Source organism: Magallana gigas, chromosome 9, assembly GCF_963853765.1.
Source record: "Magallana gigas chromosome 9, xbMagGiga1.1, whole genome shotgun sequence".
Classification (NCBI taxonomy): domain Eukaryota; kingdom Metazoa; phylum Mollusca; class Bivalvia; order Ostreida; family Ostreidae; genus Magallana; species Magallana gigas.
The window spans coordinates 24,585,333-24,597,048 of record NC_088861.1 but is presented as its reverse complement, the minus strand read 5'-3'; the positions used below and the strand labels follow the sequence as shown (position 1 = coordinate 24,597,048).

The following is an 11,716-nucleotide window of genomic DNA, read 5'->3' as shown; positions in this document are numbered from 1 at the left end:
CACACACACACACACACACACACACACACACACAAATATATATATATATATATATATATATATATATATATAACACTGTTCCCGATAGCTATGCCAGTGCCAAGGTGGCATTTTTGCACCCGTCTAAGCTGCATAAATCAAATATGCCATATGATAGACCGTTGCTTAAAGAGTTGACAACCACCTTTGTTATCATTGTATCTCACCTGTCAGGTGAAATATTTACCTTTTAAAAATGAATTCCTGCAGGAAAATAATTTTTCCCATAGGAAAAACAATACTCCTATAGGAAATTTCCAATTTCCTATAGGAATTTCAATTCCGATAGGATTTGATAAAATCCGATAGGAAATCTGAATTTCCTATAATTAAACTACCTGCCTGAATCAAATTTCTGCAGGAAATACTATATTAGCTTAAAGACGATATTTAAGCCACCTTTAAGCCATATGTGTTGCTTAAAGGTGGCTTAAAGAAAGCGTTAAGATGACTTAAAGGCAGCTTACAGCCTATCTTTAAGCCACTTTTAAGCCACCTTTAAGGACAATGTATAGGTCCTTAATGTCCAAACTTCTTTAAGCCACCTTTAAGCTACCTTAAAGCCACCTTTAAGCCATTAAAACATCTTTAATTCAATATTGTGATTAATTTACCAACAAAATGTATTAATTTTATGATAGAAAAGGTATAGAAAACGGTTTTGTTCTAGAAAATAAAATGAAACAAATTATATCAAAACGCCCAAGACGAGGATTGAACCCGGGACACTTTGTTTATAAGCATCACCTCACTCCCTCTGCGCCACGGCAACTTACATGTTTTTAATGGTTTTTATATCCTATATATTAGTAGATATTGAATCAATGTATTGAATGTGTATTTTTTACTTAAAAAGATTTTGACTTCCATTCAGTTTGTAACAATCAATTATATCTAATTTATATTTATAAATTACATGCATGCATTTATTTAGAATGAAATACGGAACTAGGTCTTCAGTGAAAAAAAAATATTATACCTGAATGGAAACCGTTCGGCTTACTAGTAGGTCAACTTAGTTAATAAATTTAAACTGAGTATATATATACGTTAAATGAAATGCTAAGAAGAAGATGAAATCATTTTTTTTTATTAAACGCTTTGAAACTATAAGGGTATTAGTTGTACGCAGTTTCCCGGTTTTCATGATCACGGCGCCGTTCCAGTATGTTTAAATATTTAATTGAATACATGGTTTTTAGACTATCAATTCTATAACAAACAATACTACCAATTACCGGTGACGTATTTACTGCATGTGGCACTTGCAAATGATGTATACATATACTTGTACATACAAATGTATGATGTACCAGCCCGGTTTTGCCATATTTACCCTTATACATATATTTAAATAATTAACCCCTATTTATGATCACCGGTACGGTAATTAATTAGCCTCTAGATTTTACTTTTACATACATGTATCTTTAATTTGTAGACGTAACATTTTTAAAACCCAAAGTTAGGAAATATTACTTTCAAAATGATTTACAAATGTAAGTAAACTTTTATTCACTAGACTTATTGTATACACCTACATACTAAGATTTCAACGTCTTTAGAAACCCTGACGTGCACATGGGCACACGACACACCTGTTGTGTATATCTTGTATATTCTGTGTTAGTTCCTGGGGTTTTCTTAAGTAGGACAAACAATAGACTCTAATTAGATATACACAAACGAACAAAACTCTGTCTAGACAAACAAAGCAGTAATATCCTGCCTGATATAACAAAGGCAGTTGAGAGTCTTTCATCTTTAACATGTATCTAGCAGATCTAGAATTAGACCTAGAATTAATTAAAATTGTAAAAAAAAAATACATACCTTAAACCGATTATTAAATTAAATCATGCATTTTTTGTTTATTTTCTCTGAATATTGTTTAATAAACGGATGAACTGAGAGAGAGAGAGAGAGAGAGAGAGAGAGAGAGAGAGAGATTTCACCGATTAATTTATAATAGGAAACAAACATACTTTTATATAATTTCAGATTTAAATACAGAGACTGCTCTCACCCCTACAATTATTTTGAAACCAAAAAAAAAAAATAGCGGCAATCTGTGTCAATCGGAGCGGTGTTGATGATAACGATCTGTGTTTAATGGAGTGACAATTAAAATCGCCTGTAACACCAGCCCCCCCCCCCCCCCCCTCCCCTTTTGCCTTGGAAATCACTCGGATCACCATCCCTATAAAAGAGCTTTTGCATTTAATATAATTTATGTTTTATTGTTCAGCTTGATCAAACTTGACTTAAAGGAAACTTAAAGATGGTGTAAAGACAACTTAAAGGGATCGTAAATGCCACTTAAAGGTGCTGAAAGGTGGCTTAAAGATGGCTGTAAAGTGACTTTAAAAAGTTTGGACATTAAGGACCTATAAGCTCAGCTTAAAGGTGACTTAAAGGTGGCTTAAAGATTGTATATCCTTTAAGCCACCTTTAAGCCACCTTTAAGGACTTGCTTTAAGATTGTTTTTCGGCCTGTGAATTTTATTAAATTTTCTTGAATTATTGATCTTTAAATTAGAAATAAAAAATCATTAAACATACTTTTAAAATGGGGAAGGTTCCTCTTGTCCTTATAAAACCTTATGGAGCATCAGAATAATGTTCCTCTTCACCAAAACTAACATCTCTACATTTCATCTGAGGAACGTTCTTCTTTTTACTTAACAGCAATCTTGACGAAGCAACTGAGGAACGTTCGTAGCTAATTTTCCCTTACATGAAATCTGTACATTGTATCTGAAAGCTATATAAAGCATCAGAAGAGCGTAAAATCTTTCATTAGTTTCTCTCTTGTTTTTTTTTCCACATAAAAGCTATATAAAGCATCCGAGGAACGTTCCTCTTTTCTCTGTAATTAAAATATGTTCACTGTATCTGATGTATTTTTCTTACTTTATTTACCGAAATGTTTACTTCTCATTTGAGAACTTCAAAATAGTTCCTTCTTTATGCCCTGACTGCCGCAATGCACATGTGCCGATATTCGGAGGCCGCCATTGTTGTTGCCATGAAAGTGTTTTGAATTAGCATTAATTAACAGCTTATCAACCAGATTCCTGTCATAAACTTCAAAGGAACTGGATAGAACATTTTCATAATCAGATAGTGGTAATTTTTAGCACAAAGAATCGTCTATAATATCTTTAACAAATCTTTGCCATACTCGTCTGATGCCGCCATTTTTTAAACGTCATAGGTGTGTTTGTCACGTGATATCTTTCAAACCCTTGCATTACTTGACTGTATATACTCGTCTGTGTAAGGTAGACACTGTTAGATGTTATTTGCCACTAAATTTTGATTCACACAAGTAAAATAAACAAATCATATTGAGTTTCTCTATAGACGCAGCATAAGTCGTTATTAGGGAAATGACCAACGCGTCATATCGTGGCATTAGGGGGTAAAAGGTAAAACGCTTCATGGGGAATAGAGTTATAGAGGCAGGGTGGTCAACAAATTAGCCATCAGATCTTTCTTAAATATTTAAATATGATGTCATCAATAGCTGTAAATAAGAGATCGGTGTATGTAAATGTGTTTAAGCTGTTTTGTTTGATCGGGGTAACTGCTGGTCGTCACTGGAAGTACTGACACAATTGTGTATTTTAAGTACATGTATTGCAATTGTAATTGGTCTTCATCTGTCATCGTGTGGTGTGCGTCATCCGTCATGCGTTAACAATTTAATATTTTTAACTTCTTCTTGTAAACTACGAGGCCAATGGGTACCATTTTTCTCGAATGTGTGCTTTGGTGATCCCTAATAAAATCTTTCAGTCTGTGTCTGTCAGATTTATTAGCATCATCAAAGTCAAAACACAATTTTTCATTTCATTGACACAATAAAAGCATCTGCTGTAAAAGATCCGCAATAGGCATTTCAGTTGTTTGAAGTTGTTTGACATCATCACTAGTACTGGTGAACTTCCCATCATGCAAATGAGCAGTCCAACATCTGTTTCTTGAAAGTATAAGTATATTTTTCTAAACAAAAACTGCTGTTCTATTCTCTTTTGCAACAGTAACTAATTTCGGTTAATTATTCGGTTAATTAATAAACTAATTTAAAAAAGAAAAGAAAAAATAGTTAAGGACGGACAAAACAAGGTTATTTACGTCCAGAAAAGTACACTTTCTGTTGTATAAACGTTTTTCAGATTATTCAAAATTACATTATGCAAAACAGAATAATTTATCATTGAGTTAAGCAACATATCATATAACATAATAATACTGCAATCACATTTAAATAACAAGTTTAATGTAAGCGCTGTCAGATCTAAAATCATCAAGCCATGTCGAATCAACCAACAGTTTTACAGAAATATTTATTACTGCAAGCATTTTCCCCTCTATAACACTTTTTGAGCAAATCTTTTTATTCCTGCATGACAGCAGACTGGGTCAAGAGGTCACACTAGAGCATTGATAATTGATAAACTATCAAGGCTTAGGACTACTCACGAAGGATCATGTTTGTGGATCGGCATCGTACATGTAACAGAGCGTCACTCAAAATTCTACATTCACAATTTGTCGAAGTAGCAAGTACACTTATTCATAGTCAGTCTGACTTTTTGACGAAGACTGCAAACGCAATATGTACGATGTGGCTCATGGGCTCCATTATAATTGCCTACCATATAAGATTTTAAAAAAAATAAATAAATAAATATATATATATATATATATATATATATATATATATATATATATATATATATATATATATATATATATATATATATATATAATTGTTTCCTATCTAACATTTACTTTTTTGATTTTCTCTATTTTATATTTACCTTTTAGATTCTGATGATCAAAGAGAAAAGTCGGTAAAACATGAAGGTAAGTTCAAATTAATAATCAAATCAAGCTAAGAATAAATATTACCTAAAACCAGGACAATAAATATTAAGCTTATTTTGTTTCTAATGGGATTGTTTTAAATTCTAATTTATTAAATTAAATAAAGACTTTAAAAATTCTTATTTTAAAAAAAGTGGTTTTCTTATGACACAACGGTGAGGTATTGATGAAAACAATTCGGGAAAAAATGAATTATTAAGGAATTACAATTATAAGAATCGGAAGAACTATTTAAACATAATTATGCTTTTATTGGTATGTCTTTTAAAAATTTCAGTTTTCTTTAATCATAACTTCAATAATATTCAAATGATATTCTAGTGTTTGAGATAGAGGTTTGTAAAAAGCAAACGTTATTAGAAAAAGATCTTAATGAGATTTAATTAAAATTATCCACAAGATTCTTCGAAAACACATTTATTTTTTACAAATGAAATGTGGTAAATCATGTAATTGTAAACTAACAATGAGGGCTGAAACCTTATTTTGAAATGTTTCAGGGGTCCTAATTTTTTAACATAGATTGCTTTTTTCTGTGAAACATGACCCAGCTTTAAGCCTTCAAACTGTCAATCAAACACCATCTTGATAATAGATGACTTTGGGTTTATCATCAAAGACGACCGGTGAAAAAAAAAGAAAAGAAAAGAAAAGTAAAGGAGAGATTACTCTGACACAAAGCACCACTTGTATGCATGAAAAAAAGCCCCAACATTGAATACTCCAGTAATATAAGATAGAAACTATGATTTATCACTTAATATCTATAAGTATGTATCAAGCAGATGTCTTGTCAGCTTATTACATTTTTTCGATACTCATGGGTTAGGAAAAACCCCATTTCATGTTTTGATATTTTTTTTGGTGTTTTTTTTCTGTCTAAAAATCACCCTTTTTGTCATTTTTAGGGCGAAAACAAAAAAGTTAAACAAAAAAATCACTGATTTCTTAAATTCTTTTTTTTAAAATAACGTTAGATAATATATGGTGATTCTTTTCTTTTTTTTTTTTTTTTTTTTTATAGTGAATATTTTATTGGCTCAACAATTATGGTACATATATTTTTAGAACATAATTCAAAACGTTTCACAATAAAATAAATGATAAATAGCATGGAAACAGATCAATATACGAGTACTTTGGACATGGAGCTAAAATATTAACATGGATCTAAATATACATGCATCTTAGTTTTTAACATGGTAGAAAGCATTGATCAGCAATCTTCAAACAATCAAGACAATCCATATAATACTGAAAGACTACAGTTTATAAGTTAAATAATATTGGCTGCCATAATTCGTAAAAAATGAGCATTTGATTCTTCGAACAAAGATAATTTTCTTTCGCATGAAGTTTGTTTCTTAGAAAATTTTTAAAAGCAATGAACTAAATTTGTTTGCCAGGAGATTTTGAATGAATTAGATGTATAAAGCATTTTCCAAGTAAAGTACAATAATTTAGTGGAACATTTTTTACTTTGTAGATACCAAATATGACATCTTGCATTGTTAAGTGATTGACATTTTCTATATGTTGTTGCCACCAATATATTAGATCTTTCCAGAAAATTTGTATGCTTTTACATTGGAAATATCTATGATGTATAGTGTCAATTTCATTACAGTTGTCTGTGTTACAGTTCGGACTTGGAATCAATTTCATATTAGAAAGCGACTTGTTATGTACTATGATTCTGTGTAATATTTTGAGCTGAAGAGAGTGTGCGTTAGTTTGTGTGCAACACTGAAAAGGTAAATTAAATATCTTTTTATAATCAGAGACTGGAATTTCTACTTCAAATATTTCTGACCATTTTTGGATACAGAGAGTAATTTCCTTACAACTGTTAATTAAAATCCAATATGCATCTTTACATTTTAATTCACACAATGGTATAAGTTTTCCTTGAACAGACAAGGAGTGCATTATATTCCCTTCGCTATGGGGAGGATGTGTTTTGTCTTTGACATGTTTTTTCCAGTTATTTTGGATAGAGGAAAAAAGACTGTTGTATTGAAGAAAAGAGGGTTTAAATTTAAATTTTTCGTAAAACTCATCTAAGGTTAAGAAAGAACCATAATTGTTAATAATATCTTTTAAAAACATTATACCATTTTTATACCATTCAGAAAAAAAGATTGATTTATTGTCGATGCATATAAAATTGTTAAACCACAAGCATTCTGTAAAAGGTAGGTAACTTTGCTGGAAAACTTGGCAGGCTACATCTTGTTAAGAGAAGATCAGTAATTTCTATTTTACTAAAAAAAGCATTTATTAATTTTTTCCATTTTGCATCACTCTCACTAAAAAATCTTTTGATCCAATTTATTTGAAGTGATTTAACTTGAATTTCAAAATTTGGAGCTTTTAGTCCACCATCAGCTAACTTTTGACAGCTAATAGTATATTTTATTTTAGGGATCTCCGAATTCCATATAAAATTTATTTATTTTTGTACTACATTAATTATGTTTTCTGGTATTGGAATGACAGAGGCTAGGAATACAAGTTTTGACAACGCTAATGTTTTCACGATTAGAATTTTCCCTAAAAGTGATAGATTACGCATTTTCCAGAGATTAAGGGTTACTTTTAAATCCTCTAATTTGGTTTTTAAATTTTTGTCGACAGCGTTATTTTCATTTTCACTGCTGAACCAAACACCTAAGGAGAAAAATTCCCCTCTGGACCATTTTACTGGCAGAGTGCCTGGTTTATAATTTCTTTTTGATCCTATCCAGATTGCTTCTGTTTTATTCAAATTTATTTTTAGTCCAGATAATTTATAAAACCTTTGCATAATGTTGAGAACTTCATAACCTGACTCTTCATCACTAAGAAAACAAGTTGTATCATCAGCAAGTTGACTGATTTTAAATTCAGTTTCACCTATTTTGATACCTCTTATGTTTTTATTTTGTCTTATTGCTAATGCTAAAATTTCTACACATAATACGAATAAGTATGGTGATAGAGGGCAGCCTTGTCTTACTCCTCTCCTTAAATTGAAAAAAAATTGAGGTGTATCCATCATTAATTATACAGCTAGAAATATTAGTATATAAAATTTTGACCCATGACTTAAAACTATTTCCAAACCCAAATATACTAAGAACTTTTTCTAAGTAATACCACTCAACTGTATCAAAAGCTTTTTCAAAGTCTACTAGTAAAATCAAGCCTGAGATATTTTTCAAATTTGTATATGCAATAAGGTCTGAAATGGTTCTGATATTTTCACCAATAAACCTTTCTTTTATATAACCTGTTTGATCAGGATCAATTAATTTTGGTAAACTGTCAATGATTCTGTTAGCTAACACCTTTGCCACTAATTTATAGTCAAAATTTAGAAGGGATAAAGGCCTCCAGTTTTTTAAATTAGTTCTGTCTTTATCCTTTTTGGGTACTAGAGTGATGACACCCTTTCTTTGATCATATGACATACACTTTTTTTTAATGTAGAAATTTATACTTTCAAGAACTAAGTCTTTGATATCACTCCAAAAATATTTATAAAACTCTACCTGAAAGCCATCGGTTCCTGGGGTTTTATTAAGTTTGAAGTCGGATAGAATTTTAAGACATTCTGATTCCTTAATTTCACCCCCACATTTCTTTGTCTCTTGTTCAGATATTCTAGGAATATTTAAATTATTGAAAAAGGTTAATTCATTTTTAGTTACATTTATTTCAGATGATTTATATAAATTCTGAAAATAATTTTTTTTCTTTTTCTAGTATAACTTTTATATCTTTCAGAATTGTATTGTTTACTACAAGTTTATCTATACGCTTATTTTTATAATTTCTTTTCTCAAGGGATAGAAAATATTTTGTTGAGTTTTCTCCTTCTTCGCACCATTTTGCATGAGATCTTAACATGATACCTTTAGTTTTACTGTTATATAGCTCTTCTAATTAGAATATATGGTGATTCTTACTACAATACAACACAACATGTCATAAAAAACCTAATCTTCACCAAAGAAGACTAAGAATTCAATTTTGAAGCAAAGAGTTATTTTTATATGCAAAAAGATTTAAGGAAATGTTATGTACAGGTACCTTTTCAATAGAATGTACGCGTACTTGATAAATAATATATAAATGCATATTTAAAGATGGAATTAAAATGGGTGTTAGCTTCAACCAATAAAATCAGAGAAACATCTGCAGATAGAAATGATATGATGAACATTTGAAGTAAAATATTTAATTCAAATATCAAGCTATGCAATGAAAATGTCACAGATTTCTAGGATTCGTTTTACATATTAAACGCTTGGAAAAGATATAAGAAATTGTGTAGTATATTTTTAAATAGAATTCAAACATATAATCTTATATAAAAATCAGAAGAGTTTATTTAACAAACTTAAGAAAAAATACCGATTTGGGGATAGGATGCGTTGGGTGGGTTTAAATAGGTTGTTAGTTAAATCCTTGTCCGAGGCATAAAGGTGCAGAAGGTCAGTGCTTAACCCCGTTTTCCTCATGCTAAGCCCCAATTAACTCCAATAGGATGAAACACCCCTCCATCTCAGCGTAGGCTAGTACTCAATTTTTAGTTGGATAGAGTGAGACAATGTAGATAAAGAATTCAGGGTATAGGATGGGACAATATTTTCTTTATAATTCATCATGACAGTAGTTAATCATTCATAACCAAATATTTCTTACAATGATAAACTTATTTCATTAACATGACTAAAACTCAAAATTTTTTATTTAAAAATGGTACTAAATGAATGTTATTTCCCTCATTAACACATTAAATAACAAACAAACATAACAATCACTGACTAAAATGTTCATCTTTCACAAAAATCATAGATTTCTGCATATCCCTTTCCTCAATATTATTTTATAATGCATGCATAAGTACCATAAGTTCTTTGAATAAACTTTATATATTTGGGTTATAAGAAATCGTTATATCAAATTCAAAAATATTTTTGGATAGGTCCTAAATGGGCTTCCGTATAAGCCTACATGATAACTTATTTTTAAAATCACAGGGTATACACATCACATTCACTTCACTAGAGACAGAAAGAAAACATAGTCAGACAAGTATATAAACCGATAAACACACACACACACACACACACACACACACACACACACACACACACACACACACACACACACACACACACACACACACACACACACACACATGTGTGTGTGTGTGTGTGTGTGTGTGTGTGTGTGTGTGTTTTAATTTGTGTTTTGTTCTATACTATTCATGTCCATGACTGTAGTATGGCTTAGTCTTATTTAAATTACATCAAAAAATTGTCAAATATATGATTTGGAGCCCGCACCCCAAACAAAAAATTGAAATATAAACTGTCGCACCCCCTCCCCCTTCCCCCTGGAAAATATTTTGGATCCGAGCGTGTATTCCTTCTCAAACTATAGATAAAATGACATAAAAAAATAACATTTATTTTTGCTTCAAATGAGAATAACCTTGCATTAACACTTTTCTTCATTGTCGAATGATCTTTTAAAATCAAAATATAATTTGGGGTCTAACAAGTTTAATAAACTGGTAAAAATGTTATTCTTAAAAAATATAACAATAGGACTTTTGCAATCTTCACTCATCAGGCCAATGTGTCTTTTTTCAGATACTAGAGAAAACTTCTATGAAAGAAAGGGACTCATTGATGAAAAATGGTAATTGAAGTATATCTCACATTCATATACATGTATAATATTATGGTTGTACCCTTTATGATAATTCCGTTGTGGCAGAACAATTTAGCTTTAATTATGGATAGAACAATGGAAGTATATGACAATATGTAAATCGCAATGTTCAACGTTATTTGTCATGTATTGAAAAGAAAAGGACCAATTAGGTTGATCTACATCGCTAATCAGATTTTTTTTAAAATTTGATTAAAAAATTGCGGTCTATTAGTAAACATTTTACTCTTTCTCGAGTTTTTGCTTCCATCACTTAGAATGATTACTTAATGATACCATAACTTTAGAGGAACATTTCTCTCCAAAGGTTTTGATAGAAAAAAAAATGATAAATTTGAGACTTTACTTCGGAGTAGAACTCTTAGAAATAATTTTTGTGGATCGTATTTAGCTGTGAATGATTTTAGCGTTTTAGGCGGATTGTCGCTTAAGTTAAATCAAGTACAACACTATATTCTATTCATAAATATATAAGATTAGGTACATTCATGTATTATTTAAAATCTTGGCTAACTTGTTCCGCCAAATACCTTACACACCAAATATAATACATTTACAGTATGTTCTTAAAATTATCAGATCATGGGCGCTGTCACTTCTCGTTTTATCATTTCTTTATCACGTTATTTTTCCCGATAAATAATGACTGCAATTTAGGAGATAAAGATTGCAACAATTTTTTTTTAAATAATGAGCATATTACCTTTGGTTGTAGGAATTGGTCATTACATTTATAACTGCAACTTTATGTATTTACATTCATTTAAAGTTCACATTTACAAAGTGCGGAGTAGGGGTCATTACATTTTCCTCTGACATAGGATGCCCACTTCTTATCTTATACATACTTACATAATCAGCGCATGTTTGTCTATTGTTCTCCATTTAAAGGTAGTTGTATATCTTTATATAGAGATATATATTAAAAGGAGATCAATACATATACATGATCTCATAGTTAACCAAAAGAAAAACTGTTTCTTCTTGTGTTTGCGTTCTTTGTTGCAAAAAGTATATTTGACCTGTTAAATATCATAATTCACCACGTCATTTT

At 30.5% G+C, this 11,716-nt stretch overlaps 1 protein-coding gene across 1 annotated transcript in view; it reads left to right on the top strand.

Annotated features, from left to right (window-relative positions):
* The window catches only part of LOC136271863 (uncharacterized protein F44E2.8-like), a 51,203-nt gene that overhangs the window by 35,223 nt on the left and 4,264 nt on the right, over positions 1–11,716 (top strand). The window contains exons 4-5 of the mRNA XM_066072426.1: positions 4,876–4,914; positions 10,581–10,629. Coding sequence (XP_065928498.1) covers positions 4,876–4,914; positions 10,581–10,629 — 88 coding nt within the window. The remainder of the gene's footprint in view (positions 1–4,875; positions 4,915–10,580; positions 10,630–11,716) is intronic.